General features: G+C 39.8%; 1 protein-coding gene across 1 annotated transcript; it reads left to right on the forward strand.

Annotated features, from left to right (window-relative positions):
- Nucleotides 1–105: 105 nt before the first annotated feature.
- CASP2 (caspase 2) lies at nucleotides 106–19,420 on the forward strand. Its single transcript, XM_083854431.1, has 10 exons — nucleotides 106–977; nucleotides 6,553–6,720; nucleotides 8,208–8,283; nucleotides 9,644–9,738; nucleotides 11,152–11,328; nucleotides 12,454–12,582; nucleotides 13,004–13,094; nucleotides 16,588–16,737; nucleotides 16,833–16,942; nucleotides 17,534–19,420. The coding sequence occupies exons 1-10, from the start codon at nucleotides 828–830 to the stop codon at nucleotides 17,666–17,668; spliced, it is 1,281 nt and encodes a 426-aa protein (XP_083710557.1). The 5' UTR covers nucleotides 106–827; the 3' UTR covers nucleotides 17,669–19,420.
- The last annotated feature ends 260 nt before the right edge of the window (nucleotides 19,421–19,680 follow it).

Raw genomic sequence — 19,680 nt, forward strand, 5'->3', positions numbered from 1 at the left:
CAAGCATTGGAATGACCTGCCCAGGGAGGTGGTGGAGCTACCACACCTGCCTGGAGGTGTTTAAGGAAAGGCTGGATGTGTCACTCAGGGCCATGGTCGAGTTGCCGCAGTGGTGTTCGGCCAAAGGTTGGACTTGATGATCTCAGAGGTCTTTTCCAACTGATTTCTCCAATTTATTCTGTGATTCTGTAATGAATCACAGGGAGCTGTGAATCTGCTTTCACTAGGACGCTCACTTGATTTTTCCCTTCGCATTTCTCCGCACATCCCGTGCGCTCCATTTCTCCTTCCCTCTTCATTACAGCACGTTATCCTTTCTGACTGCAGCTGATTTCCGCGGAAACTCGTTTCAGCAGAGGTAAAAAAAAAAAAAAAAAAAAAAAAAGACAATAGATTAAAAAAAAAAAAAGAAAAAAAAAAGACAATAGATTTAAAAAAAAAAAAAGGAGAAAAAAAAAAAAAAAAAGAAAAAAATAAGAAGCCCAGAAGTGGTTCTCTCCCCAGGACAGCCGCTCCCCGCTGCTCCCCGCTGCAGGCCCTGCCCTGCCCCGGCCCCGCACTCCCTCACTCCCTGAGGGGCCGCGGCCCAGCCCGCGCAGGAAGAGGCGGGAAAGCGCTCCCGCTCCAGCGGCGGTCACGTGACGCTTCCCGCCGTTTGAATCGCGAGGGCCGCCGGGAAAAGGCGGGCCGGGGCTCCTTTCCGCCTGTCGTCAGGTGGCGGCTGCGACCCGCGGGGTCCCCCCGGTTCCTGCCGGTTCTTCCCGAGCCCAGAGGGGACACGGGACAGGGGACAGGGGACAGGGGTGGCTCCTTGCCGCGGTGCCAGGATGCTGGGGGCGTGCGGCATGCAGCGGTGCCACCAGGAAGCGCTCAAGAAGAACCGGGTGATGCTGGCCAAGCAGCTGGTGTTGAATGTGCTGGTGGAGCACATGGTAGAGAAAGACATCATCACCACGGAGATGGTGGAAATGATACAGGTAGGCGGGTGGTCGCCTGCGCCGGGAGATTTTATTCCTGCCCGAGTTCGGTGTCGTTCCTTGCAGAGACAGCAGGAAAAATAACTCACCTGTTACCTGCACGTTTCACTGTGAGTGCACACAGAGGACCTGCCGGGGTTTGGCTGCATTCTGGTGTGCAATTCCAGCAGGCTGCACTTTGTGGATCGAGTGGCAGCTTCCAGTCCCTTATTGTAGTTTTGTGCTTGTCTTTTTTCCTTCCCTCCCTTCCTTCCCTCCCTTCCTTCCCTCCCTTCCCTCCCTTCCTTCCTTCCCTCCCTTCCTTCCTTCCCTCCCTTCCTTCCTTCCATTATTCCTGTAGAAGCAGGAATAATACATATTTCCAAAACAATACTGTGAAAATAAGTAAATTAATATGTCATATACCAGTTTGTTGTGGCACCCTCTATACATGAAAGAAATCATGTATGTTTTTGTAAATTGCGTGAAGCGCCTTGCAAGGTTTGAGGCTCGCTGTCAAATAACAAATGCTGTTTGTTTGTTTGTTTGTTTGTTTGCTTATGTTGCTTTCCCTCTGCAGTGGGTACTGTGGAGAGAAGTCATTGGAAATAGCTTGGGGTTTCTCCTAGAGGGGAGGTAATGCACAGAGCACTGTGCAGGATGGACACACAGCTCTTCAGAGAAAGCAGACTGCAGAGGAAGTGTTTGAAGCTGTAGGCAGGGCTCAAATAAGGAACTGAGAGAGTTTTTAGTTCCCTAGCAAGTTCATGGTCCCATAATTGGGACAGATGCTGGAAAACAGGTTTATGAACTATTTTTTGGGCATGAGTGTAGATAGTGTAAACCTGAAACTGATAAGGTTTTGAACTGAGAGAGTTTTTAGTTCTCTAGCAGAGTTCATGGTCCCACAATCAAAACAGATGCTGAAAAACAGGGTTATGAACTTTTTTCTGGGCATGAGTGTAGATAGTGTAAACCTGAAACTGATAAGGTTTTGATAGCAGTGAAGGAATAACTTCCTGATTAATTTTGTCAGCGATAATGTGAATAATGTGATAATGTGAATCACTTTGCATACTTTGACACAGTGTCAAAGATAATACTAGATGCCTCATGGGGCTTGTCAAAGATACCAGTGCTGAATTGTGGGAGCTCCAGACAGTCTCACCTGAAATAGCTCTAATCCCTAGAGGAGGAGAACAAAGATACTGTGAAACAGTGCAAGCCAGAGAATGACTCAAGGACTTCTCTGGGTTTGGGCTGGAATAGTTAATTTTTTCATGGTAGCTATTATGGGACTGTGGTTTGGATTTGTGCTGGAAACAGTGTCATTAATGTAGGGGTGTTTTAGTTAGTGCTGAGCAGTGCTGACTCAGAGCCAAGGCCTTTTCTCCTCACCCCACCCTACCAGTGATGCTGGAGGTGCACAAGAAATTGGGAGGGGACACATCTGAGTCAGCTGACCCAAGGGATATCCCACTCCATTTGGTGGCATGGCCAGCACGTAAAGGTAGGGGAAGAAGAAGGGAAGAGAAATTCTGAGTGACGGCATTCTGCTAATGCTGCCAATGTCTTGGGTTTAATCCCTGTATGGGCCATTCACTTAAGAATTGGACTTAGTGATCCTTGTGGATCCCTTCCCACTCAGAATATTCTGTGATTCTAAGTCACCATTTTGAGTGATGGAGCCCTGCTGTCCTTGGAATGGCTGAACACCTACCTGCCTGCCAACAGGAAGTAGTGGATGAATTCTTTGTTCTGCTTTGTGTGTGTGGCTGCTTTTGCTTTCTTTACCTGTTAAACCATCTTTATCTCAACTTTTCTCACTTTTATTCTTTGGCTTCTTCCCACCATTCCACTTGGGGAGGAAGTAACCGATGTTTAGGCAGCCCACAGGGCTTAAGCAGCAGCATTGCTGGAGTGTGGATGGTGAGTAGGGGTGGACTTTTGATGGCCTGCAGTTTGTCACCTAAGGAGGAGAAGGGAAGAAAAGGGAAAAAAATCCTCTCAAACCGAAGATAATGACAGAAAACACACTCTCTTTGGCAAGGTGCTGTTGTAGGTAAAAAGTATTAAACTGAGACAGAAGGGAAGAAACCTAAAGGAATCTTCCCCTCCAGATGTAATTGAATAAAAGGAAATGCAACAATACTTAGTCATGGATTATCAGTAAGGAGAAAGGTGTTAGGATGGATAAGTCAGGTAAAGAGTAATAGCTTAGTGGCAAAATTATGCCTAATACAGTAAACATGCCTAACTAAGAGCTTAAATGTCTATAAATTACTCAGCAGCCTGAGCAAGAAAACAGAATGACTTGAACTACTGTTGCAGGGCATTGATCTGGAAATTGCAACAAAAATAGAAATATGATAGAGGTAGAAGGAAAGTTGGAACTGCAAAATGTGCATTGTACTAAAATAATAGAAATGAGGGGAATGTTTACTGAATAGTCCTAGACATAACAGTGCTATGGAGAAAAAGTGCATTTTAAAAAAATCACTTGAATGGAAAACACTGTCTTATGTTTCATTTTCCTGTAGTAGGTCTGTGAATTTTTAATATTCTTCCTGTCTCTGGCAAATGTGAGCACAGATCTTAGAAGTGCTGTTAAGTAGCCTGTTATTGCAAATGTATTGTGACGCTGATCGTCAGGTACCTTAATGGGAACAGGAGGAGCCAAATGCCATTGTCTGATGAAAGAGAATACATTCTCCTGGATATTATAACTGACTGGTTCTATATATATCCTCCTGCACCCCCAATAAGTCAGGAAATCAAGATCTGAATAAATAGTTATGCTCTAAATCATCTTTTCTTAAAAACGGAACAGTTACACTGGTCCTGTTGGCTTGATTTAAGATAAACAAAAGAAGAAAATGGTTCTGGAAATAGATCACATAAATAAATTTCTGTCACTCTAAGGGAAGTGAAATAAATCAAGGAGCTCAGGGAGATGAAGCATGACACTTTTTCCAATGTGAGGTGTCAAACCAGTCCTGAAACTTTACCACAAGTAAGAAAAAAGTTGGGAGGGGAAGTGTGTTGCAGGAAGAGCCACTGAAGACAAAAATGCTGAATCAAGAGCTCACAAGAAATATGAAGAGTAAGTAGAGAGTTTATAGGTGTACTACATTGGAGAAGAATCAGTGAATAGAAGCTGCTTCCTTTGATGTCTGAAATGTGGGGAGATAGTGGATCTGACAGTACTGAATTTAAATTGGGTCATTCAGAAAGATACTAAACCATGTGAGTTTTTTTACACTGTGTACACTGTCAATAAAGAGTAAAGAAAACAACTGTGTTTACTTTGTAGTGAAAATGATGTTGTAATTATCTAGGTGAAAACCCAGAAGAGGGGGGGGGTTTCAAACACAGGGGAAAAATTATGATGGAAATAAAGTGGGACAGTGGAAACAGATATTTATAAGGCAAGCTCCAACACCTACTTGCATAAATGCCTTCTTGTTGGAGCATCAGATGTTCTTCCAGAGCTCTGGGATGAACTTTAAAAATTGCAGATATGGTAGCAAGAGCTTTCTTGCTTTTTAAACAACTTGAGTACTCTGTACCGTAATCAAAGGCTGATATTGTACAGACAGATTTAAATACTCTGTTGATCACTAGACTGTAATGAAAGGATCACTGGTTTTGACAAGTGACATAAATTTGATCAGAATGCTTGTCCATTGTATATGCTTTTTCTGCAGCTTCCACAGGTGAATAATAAGGCTTTTAGAATTTTGACAGGAATTCAGAATTTATTTACAACTAGTTTCTGCTATGCAGGTTATCAAACCCATCTGTGAGGGAAAGAAATAAGTTAAGGCCATATTGGGAAATAAAATGAAAGAAGTGTCTTATTAGCTTCTGAACGTTTGCTGAACATTATTTAGTATAGCCTAAATGTGATGTTGAAGATGAAGTCATATCAGGAGGCACAGCTTTGAGTGTTTAAGGAAGCATTAGGGAAGAAGTCTGCCAAAAGCTGACTGCTGTACATACAAAGTGCAGAATATCAACATTATGGAAATTTCTTAACACTTTAATAGAAATAGTGTTCTGGTTCTTGAGGTCAGAACCTGTGTTCTTAACTATCATTTATGGCTTAGAGTTATAGACTGTGAAGAAGATAAATGACCTTTAGCTTGTCTCAAAACAGCTGCAGGTCTACTAGAAAGGAAGAAGAATTCATTAGATACTTTAGAAATCAAGTCTCAATTTCCTTTATTAGTTACAATAAAATTCAGTGAGCTTACAGCAAGATACAAATAGAAGGAGCTGGTTATTTTTGATGGACTAATGGAGCAGTGTTACCAGGAGAAAAATACCTTCATACTTCTGGAAAGACACAAGGAAGACATTATTATCGGTACTTGTAGTCAATAGTACTCTGAAAATTCAGGATCCTGTGGGAATAGGAAGAGGTACTTACACTGTTAAGGGAAAGAGGCCATTTATGAAAGAAATTACTTGTTTTCTGTAGCAATCAAGATCAGTTTATAGAAAGAAGTTTGATAAATAAGGGAAAGAGTGGAACACTGAAGTCAAGGAACACTGTTGATAAAAATAAATGCTCTTAGTCACAAATGAATGTAAGTCTAAAATTCTAAATAGATTCATAGACATTGGTTCAACAAGACTTTGCAATATCCTCCTAAACAATGTGTTGGGGCAAAAACCAAACTACTTTTGACACCGAGCTTGATAATTATGAATGAAACCAGAAGATGTGATATTTTCTCTAGCAAAAGATTTACACGTGTACCTCAAGGCTTCTATTTGGTTTTTTTTTTTTCCTGATTTTCCTATAGTGATTGCTATATTGTTAGGCCTTAATGCTGTGTAACTCATCAGCTGTTCCCAACTGTCCACCAAAAGGAGAGATCTTGGATCTAAGTTATAATTTTAAAAATAGGATGAATTCCAAATAAATTTATTTCTGATACCCAGTATTTTGGTATGTGATTCTTGGTGTGGCTTAGATTTCACAGGGAAGGGTATAGTTGTGTAAATTGCACATTTTGTTGGCAAATATCTGTTAATATTCTAACTATTAGAACTTCTTGGCCCGGTTTCATTTTTTGATGGTTACTTTTCCACATATACTAGTATATATTGCTTCAATGGTCTAAGTATTCATCTGTACATAGGAAATGCCATTCTGGAATTGACTGCATATAATAAGTATTTTACTTAATGCTTTCTGGAGGATTTAACTATCTGCCTGAGACCATCAACTATTGGATAGTAGTAGAAGCATGTTCTTGACTTTGTGTGTTCAGTGAGGAGAAGTAGATAGTATTCCAACAGTAACTGGAAGTAGAGTTTTAGAGAGAATATGGTGTATTACTTTGTGTGGTCACATATGAATTGTTGGCTTCTGTTCTCATGTACTCCTGCTTGAGCAAATTGGAACAGAGGAGTGTGAATGAAATCAACCAGGAAGAGTATAATAATGGATCTAGTACAGCTAAGCATAGTGGTGGAATGTTTTTCTGAAAAAAGCCCATTGCTCTGAGGATTCATTGAAAGTTAATTATGTGGGTGTTACTTGAGTACAGATTTTGTTTTTTTTTTTTTTTTCCTCTGGGTTCAGGCCAAGTCTGGGAGCTTCGACCGAAATGTGGAATTCCTCAATTTGCTGCCCAAAAGAGGTCCTAATGCCTTTTCAGCCTTCTGTGAAGCTCTGCGAGAAACCCAACAGCAGCATCTGGAGGCAATGATCCTGAAGACAATGTCCAACCTGAGCCATGAGATTGCAAGGGTACAACAGTTTTTAAAAAATGAGATGGGTGGCTTGCATTTCAGATTGGGTTTGGGCACAAAAGGAATCTTATCAAATGGGGAAAACTCAATTGTTTACAAAGGATAGAATGGTTTTGTTGCAAGTTGAAACTTGTAGTAGCCTTAGTAAAAGCAGAGAGGAAGAAACTTGGGAAGAAGAGAATTTTCATAAAGAATCACAAGGTGGTAGAGGTTGGAAAGGGCCTCTGGAAGTCATCTCTTCCAACTTCCTTGCTCAAGTATTACCTTCAGTAGGCCTCCAGGGTCACATCCAGGTAGTTTCTGAATATCTGCAGGGATGGAGACTGCAGCCTCTCTAGGCAACCTCCTCCAGTGCTCAGGCACAATAAAAAAGTGTTTCCTGATGCTTAAAAGGGAGTCACCTGTGTTTCAGTTTGTGCCCGTGGCCTCTGGGTCTGTCCCTGGGCACCACTGACAAGGGCCTGGCTCTCTCCTCTTTTCACTCTCCTTTCAAGCATTCACACACATTGATAAGTTTCCCTTGAGGGATGAGGGATCTCCTCCCTTCATCTCTTCTCTGGTATCACTCCTCCTTAATGCAGCCCAAGGTACCAGTTGCCTTTGTGGCAGGGGTACATTGCTGGCTCATGTTTGGCTCAGCAACACCAAGTCCTTTTCTGCCAACCCACTTCCCAGCTGGGTGGCCCCAGGATATATTGGTGCCTGGGAGTGATCTGCCCCAGGCACAGGGCTTTGCACTTCTTTTTTTCTGAACTGTACAAGGTTCCTGCAGTGTTCTTAGATCCGACGAGTTCTTAATGGATGTGTGATCAATAATCCAAAAATTGAAAGGAAAGTATTTTTTTCTCTGAACTTTTTTGGTTTAATATTTAGTGATCGTCTGAGTAGACTCTTAAGGAAACAAATACTTTTATTTCTTTCTTTTGTTATTTTTTTAATCTTTTCACTATGTGTAGTTAGTGTCGTACTAAAAGAACTTTGCAAAAATTCCACGTATTTAGTGCATTGGCAAGGACGGAAACTCAGTAAATATTTTATACAAAGGGAAAGCAAATACTTCTGAACAAATGTTCCCTTATTAAAATTTTAAATTTATCAGACTACTCTTTTCATTTTTTGTTTTCAATTTTGCTTTACTATACAAGCAATGAAATCTTGACAGCAAACAAAAATATAAGAATCACCAGACAAATCAAGTTTTTGTTAAAACCAAGGAAGCTAGAATGACCCCAGTGTAAATATTCTAAACTGAGGATTTGGGTAGAAGTGGAGATGATCAAAGAAGGGGAGGGGTCTTGCATTGAGAGAAAGCTCTGCTGCTGTCTTGTCATGATGTTTCTTTTGGAAGTGGACCATAACACTATATTTCAGTCATTTTTATGTGTGTATAAATGCATGTATCTTTTCTTCCATGCTACCTTCACCTTTTTACTATAGAGAAAAAAAATAGCTACTCTTTTTCATGGATTTATTGATATCTTGTAGCTTGAACATTGCCATGAGTCAGATCTTCCATACCCTACCAGTGAATCCTGTAATTCAAAGAGACCCCGTTGGCTTGGTGAGTTGCACATGATTTGCTACCTGGTTGGCTTCTGCCAATTTCTTAATGCTGTCTTAATTAAAGTCTAGAAATAAGCTTGCCACCACTTTGCTCATCCCAGGAATACAAAATTGACAGTAAACTGACTAGATTACAATCAAAGAGGATGCTTTATAGCATATGGGAAGAGACAGTGAATACATGTTTCTTGTTAGCTTCGTTTATTCTTATGGGGCACTTAATTGCTTAAAACAGTACATGACTGCAAGATTCTAGATTTTGCAAAGATTTTCTTTAAGATTTGTAGTAGAATTTCATTGAGCTAGCTCTCTGGTAAGATACTGACTTTTGGCAGTATTCCTTAACCAAGACTTCCTTCTTAAAAAATTAGTATAAGGCCTTATATGTGTTACGTGGGTCTGGCTTGGTTTTCTGTAGCTTCTGTCAAGTGCAGCAAATCAGCTTTTCATTTACATGCGTTTGTAACTTAGACCAGGGGACTGGTCTAATAAACAGTTGTTGGAATGAATCTCCGTGCTAGTTTTTATGTTGCCTCTGGTAATGCCTGGAGTACTTTTTCTCTAACCACAGGTTTACCTTTATGCTGGTTACTAGGAGCTCTCTCTGGTGTAAAAGAGCAAGTGTCTAATATTTGGAAACTTTTTTATTTATGTGCAAGGGTTTTAGGTTGGGTTGTTTTGATTTTTTTAGAGCATATGTTCCTCCAACCAGGAGAGCCATGCCTCAAAAGGCTGAAAGAGGATTTCAGAAGAGATCGTGAATGTCATTAGCTCAGTTTCTTCAGTACAGAGGAGTGAGTGTTTGTCTGCAAATGGCAGATAGTTGATTATCATTCCCCTCATCTGCTGCTATCCAGAGGAAAGTGTTCAGAGGCAGATAGAGAAAGGGCTTTGCACTTTATAAAAGTTAAAATTCTCTCGTTTGATCACTTATGCATGTGTTCAGCATGGGAGGCCTTTTATGAAAGGTAGGAACTATTCCGTTTGAAATTTTCTAGCAACATTTTGTCAGCCAACTCTGAAAGTAAGAACATACTGTGCTGAACAGCAGAAAGCACAAGGATCTTAAATTAGATGAGAATTCTGTTTTCATACTCTGTAGACTAGGCCTTAGATAAAGCTAACCCACATAGAAGCAAAAATAAAGGTGTCAGTTAAAATAAATAAGTATACTGTTCCCGTACTTTTTTTCTCTCCTGTTATTCATTTTGTGTCAGTAGTCCCTGATCAAACAAAATTTTTGGAGGTATGAAACATGCATAAATGAATATAGTTCAGAATTTGCAAGTTACTACCTTAATGTAGAGGCTTTGTGTCTGAAATGTTTTATTTTTATTAATATATTTGGTTTTGCACAGAACCAATGGAGCATTCCTTGGATAACGGAGATGGTCCCTCAATTCCTCCAGTCAAGTATTGCACTCCTGAATTTTATCACAATCATCAGCACTTAGTAAGTTGTTGGCAGAGAAAGTCTTAAGATGTGAGAGATGTGAGATGTTTGGATATATCAGCTGAACATGTGCCACTTAAAATTAAGTTGAAATGCTTCATTGGGATGCAGATCAGGGTTGTGCTATTTGTGTAACTGAAAGGTGTTACCAGTCATGCTCCATTTGATGTGGTTCTCATTTACAAGTGTCAGGAAATCCTGAGAAGTTCGGTGACTCTCAACAAATCTCTGCCTCTCTTTTTTTTTTGATCATGAAGAGCTTGGTGAAAGGACTTCTCTTCTATTGCTCTCTGTGAGCTGTCAGTATTATTGCCTCAAGTTTATTTTTCTGTATCCTCTTCTTCTGTAAGATGACAAACCCTGTAAATGACTGTAAGATAGGAGAACTCTGTTTTCAACTAATAAGTTAGCTGTTTTAATTGCCAACTGTACCTAATAGAGTCCTTAGGCTTAAGAACCAGATCAGGATTCTGTGCTGGAATTCTACTTGTGGGTAGAACAATCTGAATTTCTAATCTTCTGCTGCAGTGTTTGAAGTTACATATGTAATCTAATTACTTTTTGTTGATTCTGTCTGTAAGGCATAGGTTGTAGTCGAGTGGGCTTAAGGAAAAATTACTTTGTGTTGTGGGATAAACACTTCATTAAGGTTATACAAGGTCAGAAGCTCTGTGGATAACAAAACAGAGTTTTTGTTTGTGTGTTGGTTTTTGTTTGGGTTGGGTTTGGGTTTTTTAGGGATTGTTGTGGGGATTTTTGAAACTGTGTGGATGACTTGATTAGTAAGCAGTTCCAGTGTGAGCTTGATTAGGCTCCTTTTAGATCTGTGTCTGGGTACACCTTTTTTGATACTCTCCTTTGATAATAAATTTTACTTCCAATTTACAGGAGTGTTTTAAGTGAATTACTATTGATTTGTTGTTGGACTTGTCGGCTAGAGAGGGAACTTCGTCTGAAGACACCCTTCTTGAATTAGTTCTTTTCCTGTTAACCTCTTTTGCCAGTTGCATAATTTTAAAGATCAGTGAGTGCCAGTCCCTCACTGTTACAATTACACTCACGGCTATTTTACAGCTCTGTCTGCTCCCAGCAGCAATTAAGAAACATTACCTAAATTCACACACTATTGTCCTTTGATGGGGATGACACAAATATATGGGGCCCTGCTAGGGTGAGGAAAGGGGAAGAAGTTAGCAATATCTAATTCAGTATTTGAAATGGATGTGTTTCTTTTAAGATTAGGAATAAGGCAAGCCAGTGTAACTTATTAATAACAGTATTGTAGCATTGTCAGTTGTGGAGGCTGGCAAGCACAGGCGTATCAAGTTGGTGTGGAATGATTGCTGTTCTATTCTAACACACTATTATTTCCTTGTGTAGTCTAAAATTACCCATTTTTAATCTTCCTTTCAGGCATACAAGCTGACATCAGAGCCCCGAGGCTTAGCACTGATCCTCAGCAATGTCCGTTTCAGCAGTGAGAAGGACCTGGACTATCGCGCAGGGGGAGACGTGGACTGCGCTTCCCTGGAGATGCTCTTCAGGCATCTCGGGTATAGAGTCACTGTTTTTCATGATCAAACTGCACAGGTAAGGGGGTGATCCCAGTACTTCACAACTGGTGTGGATGAGAGTTTGTTTCCTAATTGTCTCAAGAGGTTCCCTTTGGTACATTGCCAAGCTTTGGAGATATGAATTATCACTTAAGAATAGAAAATAATGCTAAATGTGATGGTGTCTGCTCTCATATTGATCAACATGAGAAAGCTTGGAAGGCTGAGCTCTTCCAGTGGATAGTAGTATCACAAAGGGCTACAAGAGGTACTACTCTAGTCCAACCCTAGTGCAAGGGGCAAGAATTTTGAGACTGCACCTGGCATGTGTGTTAAAAGCACAAATGAATAAAGGCTCCAGTTTACTTGAGATAGACTTTTCCAGTGTCCTACTCTCCTAAAACTTAAACTTTGCAAATTTTTGATGTAGTCTTTGCTATTGTGATGTTTTCATGTCCTATCACTGACAAAGTCACTTGGCATCCTATTTGTCAGTCTTCCAATATGCATGCAGTTCAGTTCCACTCTTCCAGTCTGCTGAAAACGTGTATGTGCTTCACTTAGGAAGATTGGTTGTGTTCCATGACTAACTCAATCAAACCACTCTCCCTAGGAATGCAGTTGCTGTCTTCTCCAGACTCATTTGATCTTATTCCTTTTAAATCCCTATGAATTCAAGTGATACAGGACCTGTTAAAGAGTGTTTTATTCAAGAACAGAGCTTTTGCAACATTGATATAAGATATTATCACCTGCCATGTTGTCAGAGTTCCTGAAGTTTTCCACTTTAAATTTTGAGTTGACCATTAGTGTTTGAATGCCTGAAGTCCCAGAGTATGTATCTGTTTAGTTGCTCCAATATCCAAGCCAGATTCCAGTGTAAAACCTGTGCAAAATATCACTTGGTTTCCTCTGCTGGTCTGAGTGATTCCTACTTCACAGTGTTGTTCTTAGGACTGAATATTGCATAAAAAACCAAGAATATTTTGCATTTTTTTTAATAGAACATGTCTTTTTCACGTAAATTTGAATTTGATGTGTGTAGAGGTTTTCTTTGTAACACAAGGGCCATTTGTGTTCTTCCCAAAAAATTGATTCACTTTCCCTGTGGAAGCCTGGAAAGCATTGAACTTCTTTTATTTTTTTTTTTTCCCTGTTGTAGGAGATGCAGAATGCTTTGGAGAGATTCTCCAAGCTACAAGACCATCGAGATGTGGATTCCTGCATTATAGCTCTGCTTTCCCATGGTGTGGAGGGTGGGATTTATGGCAGTGATGGCAAACTACTAGAGGTATATTGCTGAGTCTTGTGTGTTGTTATAGGTTATCTCTAGGAAAGTAACAATGTTAAAAAAAAAAATTAAAAAAAGAAATTATGCAAGACTGAGGATTCACTTTTAAAATAGAAAAAAATACGGGCTGGAGGGAAGAAAAGGGCAAAGGGCTGTCTGTGAGGGGTCCGGAAAATGAAAAATGACAAGTAGGAGAAATTACCTCTCTGTATAAATACTAGGTAGAGTGCATGAACCCAAGCAAGTATGAACCTGGGGAGAGGGTGGAGAAGGGATGCAATTGTCACCCACTGAGTTTGCAGATAAAGGAGAAGATACCAAGACTGGTGAGGTAATAAGCAAAATACAGGAAAGCAAGGTGAGGCTGGGTTTGGCTTACAGAAGGCTACAGTGAAGAAATTTCCTCTCTTTCTTCTCTCAGTTGCAGGAGGCATTCCGGCTCTTTGATAATGCAAACTGCCCCAATCTCCAGAATAAGCCCAAAATGTTCTTTATTCAGGCCTGCCGGGGAGGTGAGTGCCCAAACACTGAAAGCCATGTACTTGGCATGCCATTAAGGCTCATTTTGCACTCATGCACACCTTCACATTCAACTTGCTGTCAACTTTCCTCTTTGCTTCTCTCAGGTGTAAGTGGGACCCATATTCACCTCCCTCTGCCCTGCTGCTGCCACTGCATCTGTTGCTCTGTAAGTGTCTTTAGCTCTGCATGAGGTGTGTGCATTGACTTGCAGACCCCAGAGCACCTTAGTGACATAAAGCTCTTTGTCATTTCCCATTCATACCTTGAGGCTTCCTCATGCTGTGCCTGCAGTAGGGGGAGTGGGGCACATGATGCACAAATAGCAGCACAGCATGGAGCAATACACTGGCACTGGAATCTTTCTGAGCTCTTGTCTTTCTCTTGATCCTCAATGTGTTGTGTCTCTTGTGATTGTCTCTTGAGCTGTCAGTTGGTTCCAATTATTTTGGGGGTTTTGTCTCTTTCCTTTACCTTAGCCTGTTTTCATCCTCAAATGACCTTTCCTTGCACTCTTTTTCACATATTCCTGTTGAATTCTTACATGCTGTTGTACAGAACTCATTTCATGATTCTTACAGACTTGTTTTTCTTCTGTGCTTTGTGTGCCTTTTTGTTTTTTAATTCTGCTATGCCTTTTACTTCCTTTTGTAGCTAAACGAACATATCTGTAACTAACTACCTTTCAGATCTGCTAATGATCAAATTTTTCCCCTCAAGTGTGTGGACTCTTTGAAATTGCAGCTATTCCAAAGTGAAGCTCTGTCTTATAGTTTCTTTTTTTTCCATTGTGACAGAGGAGTTTTCCTAGTGTGTATGCTTTCCCCCTGCTTTTCCCTTGTTCCTCGCAGTTGTCTCCCTTCTTTCTCATTTTTAGCAAGCTTTACAGTTTGTCCTCTAGTCTCTACTCTTCTTTAATCCCAATGCTGGGAAAAGCCTGAAGTCTACATGAAGTTTTTCAGTCATCAGAAATACTTGAGCCTTTTAAGCATTTGGGAATATTGTACCATGCGTGTTTACAATATGAATTGAATCTGATTTCTTTCCTTATGTGAATGAACATTTAGATACTCCTGAACAAATGTGAATGTGCAGACTCAGGGTCATAATAAATGTAATAAGTCAGAATTTTCAGCTGACCTCATTTAGGTAATTATGTTTATTTGACTGTAATGTTACCATGAGTCTGTTAAGACTAACAAATCAAGCTTGCCCCTTTTATTCCCAAAAAAGTTGCAGTTAAGGAAGAATGGTAAAACTTACTATGCGCAATGATTTGGAGCTAGGATATTGCAATAAACAAAGGATTAAGATACTTGAAGAACTGAAAGGAAAAACTCATTTAAAAAAAAATCAGCAAAGAAGGCAAAACCTTGTCTTGTCTAACCTCTTTTAAAGCTTGATTAATAGTTGGAGGGAAAAGCCAGTTACAAAGAAATTGTACTGTTAACAAAAATGTGTGTCCTTTAGATATCATTCAAAGGACTGTATAAATAGTATTGTCAGCTTTGAAATAGTAGTCAGTCTATCTGTGCCATGCAAGTTAGCTGAAACTAGTTGAAACAAGATGGGAAATGTGTAAGTTATTCTTCTTCTCTAACCTTACATTGTAGGCCTGCTCTATCTTCTATTAATGACAGATTTTTAAAATGTAGATGAAGAAATGTTGGTACAGTCCTAATTCCCAAAGAGCTTTTGGCAGGAGTCTACTGAAGTAGTTAAGTGGTCCACCTACAGTCATGGATTGAAAACCAGTGGCAACAGAAAACAATGGGAAGAGTTTTAGTGTGGCATGAAATGAAACTTTCAAGTTGCTTGATATCTGTGTTTAATATAGTAGATTCAAAAGAGTGAAAAATTATGCTAATAAATGGGTAGTTAGCAGTTACTTAAATTAATTGGCAGAACAGCTATCTGGGAGCTTCAATACAATTTAAACAGACTAGATGAAATTCTGGCAGTGGTTCTGTAAATTAGATGTTAAGTATGCAAAGGGTTAGTGCTTTACACATTTTCATTGATTGGAGTGGTGTTTGAAGACATGCATGAGGAAGATGTGTAATTGTGAAGCTTTAATCAAAAAAGTTTTGATTTTATACATAATGGGATGATGACAGTGTGAATCATAGTCTGATGGTAAAATTACCTGAGTCTTCTGAAATAAAATGCACAGTGAACAGTACACTGAAATTTTTAAAAGACAGAGAACTGGAAGGATTTGGAGAAGTGTTATAAAAGACATGAAAAAAGTTTGGCTAAAAATGGAAAAAATTTGCATTGCTACCCTAAAGAGATGAAAAGGAACTTAATGGAAAGCATTGTGAAATTTTGAGCTATGGAGACTTTAATTCTAGGCTGTTTCAGACAATCACACCCCTCCCACTGCTGTTTTCTTTTTAAAAGAAAAGAACAATGTTGCTGACTTATGAACTGATCACTTCCTGAGTATAATTATGAGATGCCACCTGTGCCACTGCCTGTTAAAGGGTTAAAAATCCAAATGTATTATTTAGGCATGAGCTAACAATAAAAATTGAGAAACATCCTAGAAGGAAGGCCTCTGAAGTGGACACTTAAACCTTGTAACAGTAGACTCTGATTCTACTGTTAGGAAGTAAGAATAAAAGATTCTCATCTTAGAACAAAAGAGAACAAAAAGGCAAAATTATATGGAAAATCTGTAAAATGTAATTTTAATTTTCTTGTAACACAGCTGGACTATCTGAGTTACCACCACTAAGCAATTAGTTGAGATTATAATGGAAACTGCATCATGCAGAAAACCAATTGAAAATACACTTGCATAATACGTACTAATGAATCCTGGAAAAGGCATTAAATGCTCTCCAGGTTTTAAACTAGTCTCCATGGACTGGAGTTCTCTCTTGTGTTTAGGGACAGATTATTTTGCGTTTTTCTGCTGCACTATTTCTGCTTTTAATTGAAACAAGTCCTATTGTAATCAGGTTTTAGAACCAGGTGAGATACTTGGTCCAGGTTTTCTACACGTCCTGGGTGTAGATCTTAGCAACCAAAATTACAGCTCTTGTTTGAATTCTGCAGTAAATAGATAGCATTGCAAACTGCACTAGACATTTTTTGATATTTCTGAGGTAGGTATGAGTGGAAAATGAAAACTTCATGGCTAGGCATCAAATCCTTGCATTAATGGTGGAGAACTACCAGAAACTTCCTTGATTTCATGGTTATCCCATGATCTGCACAGGAAGAGATGGGAGCAGAAATCAGCATACAGATCAGGTCAGGTTAGGTTAAGCAGGTGCAGCAGTTGTTGGTGTCTGCATTAGTTTGGGCAGAAGAACTTCCAGATGAGTTTAAAACAGCTGAGAAAGCCAAGAACTTTCTGCTTGACAGTAGTTGTGGCGTAGCTGATGACAAAACCAAGGAAGTACAGGAAAGCTACATCCAGTAATTCAGGATAATTTCTTCTCCCCTTCTCCCTCTCCTTGTTCATTGCCACCACAGATGAGTTGGACCGGGGGGTGGATCAAAGAGATGGCAAAGGATGGTCAGATTCTCCAGGCTGTGAGCAAAGCGATGCAAACAAAGAAGAAAGCCTGAAGCTGCGGCTGCCAACGTGCTCAGATATGATCTGTGGATATGCTTGTCTGAAAGGTACTGGCCCCTAATGGTTTGGGCATAAGGACTGTGTCTATGTCATGTGTCTGTGTTCCCCAAAAGCGTCTTCATGGTGGAATCTCTCTCGCCAGGCACCGCGGCCATGCGGAACACCAAGCGCGGCTCCTGGTACATCGAGGCTCTCACCTCAGTGTTTGCAGAGGACTCCCAGCACACTCATGTGGCTGACATGCTGGTGAAGGTAAAGCACAAGGGCATTTGCTCTCCCACTCCTGCCTGGCTTTTGCATGGCCTTCCATTGTTTCAAAATGCTAGGATTAATCTAGTACTATTAAAGCACTTATTCTTGACTTTTTGTAGCAAAATTATAATTATTTCCTTGTTCTTATTTACTTATTTATATACAGTTCCATAGCAGTTCAACCCAAGTAAAGGTGCTGTTTCTTTGTCTCCTGTTTCATTTGTGTGGTCACATGATGAACTTGCAAGTAGAGTTAATATTGCTTGCCAAGAATTACTTCTCTTCTATAGAAGTAGCTTATTTTTCAGGTGAATCCATTCCCTGAACATGCACACACAATAGTTGCAAAAGCACCAGTACTAATATGAGGTAAAGATTGAGAAAGTGGAGGAAGAAGTGAAAAAAGCAGTGTGACCACAGCAACTTGAGCTGCTGTGGAACTGCACCCTAGTTCTTTATCCTTCTTACATTTAGGGAACTCCTTAATGCATTAAGCAGAATAATCTGTGAGTACAGAAAGAAATGACATTTTTCTTCTTTTTGTCTTTTTAATCCTTCCAGTTTAATGTTTTCTTTTCATCTCACATCTAGGTGAATAGGCAAATCAAGCAACGAGAAGGTTATGCCCCAGGCACTGAATTTCACCGCTGCAAGGAGATGTCAGAATACTGTAGCACACTCTGTCGGGACCTTTACCTGTTTCCTGGCTACCTACCAGGAAAATAACCCTGCCAGCTCTGTTTGAAGAGAGATACTGCCAAAGCTGAACTTTGATTATGGATATGTTTTCACTCTTATGAGCTGTGACATCAGATGTGCAAGCAAGGAGTGCCAGTCTGATTCTTTATGTGTTTTTCTAAAATAAACTGGCAAGTCTCCTTGTAATCTGACTCAGTTCAGGGTTTAAAATTCTAATATCCCAGTTGGCTCTGTGTGTATAGAAAGTGATGGAAAGAGGATCAGCATTGGAACTGAAAAGAAGTGGGAGCATCCTTTGGAAGGAGACATAAGGACATTTGTAAACAAAGTGAATGTGAAAATGGAAGTGGACTACTAGTACAATTTTTAAGTTAAACCTTTCTGAAAGGACAATCAGTCAAAAGATGCTACTTATCTTATGCTTGTACTTCAACTATTTTAAATACTTTCTGCATGGCTCTTCATACAGGACAGTTAACTCCTGTGCACGTTAGAAGAGGGCTCCTCATGAAGGAAAATCCTCCCCCTCTCTAAAATGGAAGGTTATTGTTCTCAGTACTCAACACTTTCCATTTTGATCAGTTAATAGTCTATTTTTCTACATTCCTTCTATAGCCAAGTTATCAAGAGAACTACAAGATATCTGAGATTATCAGCAAAACATATAGAAAACCAGACAAATACACCTGCATAAAATGCCCCAGAAATAGTTTAGAATCTAGAAATTCTAGATTAACTCCCTCTACTCCCAAGAGTGAGCAACTGCATGGAATATTCCTTTTGAGGAATTTGTTTGCCATAGCACTTATGTGTCACAGTAGACATTCAGTCCACCAGTTTCTCAGGAGTCTATAAATTGCACTGTACAACTGAAGCCCTGAAACTCTAAAGCCTTGTACAAGAGGACATTTTTTCTTTTTAATTAACAAAAATATTCAAGGCAGCTCTTTATAGTCTAAGCATGTTGCTTGGATTATTTATCACTGCAGGTTTTTTTCCCTTTTTAAATGAGAGGGAAGAGTTTTACATTATTATCCTGTTTGGTGCATTTTCTTTCTTAATCCATGATCATTTAAATGCATAATCTGTCACTTCTTTTGGATATTTCTTCCACAGTCTCTTCATGCTGTAATTTGAGTCTTGCTGTGTCCAACTGCAGTTACTCCCACTTGATGTGATGTGGGAGATGGGCATTGTTCTCTTTTTGTGGTAGAGCCTAAATCCTGGGATACTGGATTACATATGGACTACAGGTGGCTCACTGCAGTCTCAGTCTCTCAATTTTGTAGCACTAGGATGCCACAGTTCCTGGCTTTTAAAAAACGTAAGTGTGGCTTTTAAAATATATTTTTCAGGATAGAATTATGAATGAGAAGCACAGAGGTATTTGGAGGGAGGCTGGAAAACTAGGCATGTGCTCTTTTTATTATTCTGCCTAGTAAATGAAGGCTGTGTTTCCTCCAGCTGACAAAGGTGCAGCATTAATATGTATCTTGTATTTATCCTACACACAATGTGATGAACAGAACAAGAATCATACTTGCCATTTGGTGCCTTACTCTGAAGTCTAATATACCAGTTTAGGGGCTCCTGTACCTCCCTGGAATATCAACACTGTCTTCCTGAGTACTCCCTCTATGAAATGGTGCAATATTTTACAGATAGGTTTATTGATGAAGCAGTCCATTCTGATGGATGAAATTTCTGTAGGATTGCATCAAGTTGCATTATCACTGCCACTTTTGTATTTCTTTTTATATACTTGTATTTTACTGCCTTGAGGTGTCAAAATAAAGAATTTTTGTTTGATTTATCTGTGCAGTGTCTTCTATTTGGAGAGTTAGACTTCTGCAGAAATGGAGGTTCTACATAAAGAGAATCATGTGCAATTTCTTGAGATAGCACATCCCAGAGGAGGTTTTGGACTCTCAGGCAGAAGCCTCCTACTTAGAGCTGCAACTGCTACATGCTGCTTGTGAATTTTGGTAACACCTGGGCCAAACAAAGTCTGATACATTAATAAAGATGAGAGGCAGAAC

Source organism: Zosterops lateralis, assembly GCF_965231275.1.
Source record: "Zosterops lateralis genome assembly, chromosome: 2".
NCBI classification, from domain to species: Eukaryota; Metazoa; Chordata; class Aves; order Passeriformes; family Zosteropidae; genus Zosterops; species Zosterops lateralis.

Bases quoted from the DNA above. Each gene is read 5' to 3' on its own strand.
- CASP2 (XM_083854431.1), top strand. From the start codon at position 828: ATGCTGGGGGCGTGCGGCATGCAGCGGTGCCACCAGGAAGCGCTCAAG. The intron at 13,095-16,587 runs GTGAGTGCCCAA...TTGCCACCACAG, and splicing joins TATTCAGGCCTGCCGGGGAG to ATGAGTTGGACCGGGGGGTG. The intron at 16,738-16,832 runs GTACTGGCCCCT...CTCTCTCGCCAG, and splicing joins TGGATATGCTTGTCTGAAAG to GCACCGCGGCCATGCGGAAC.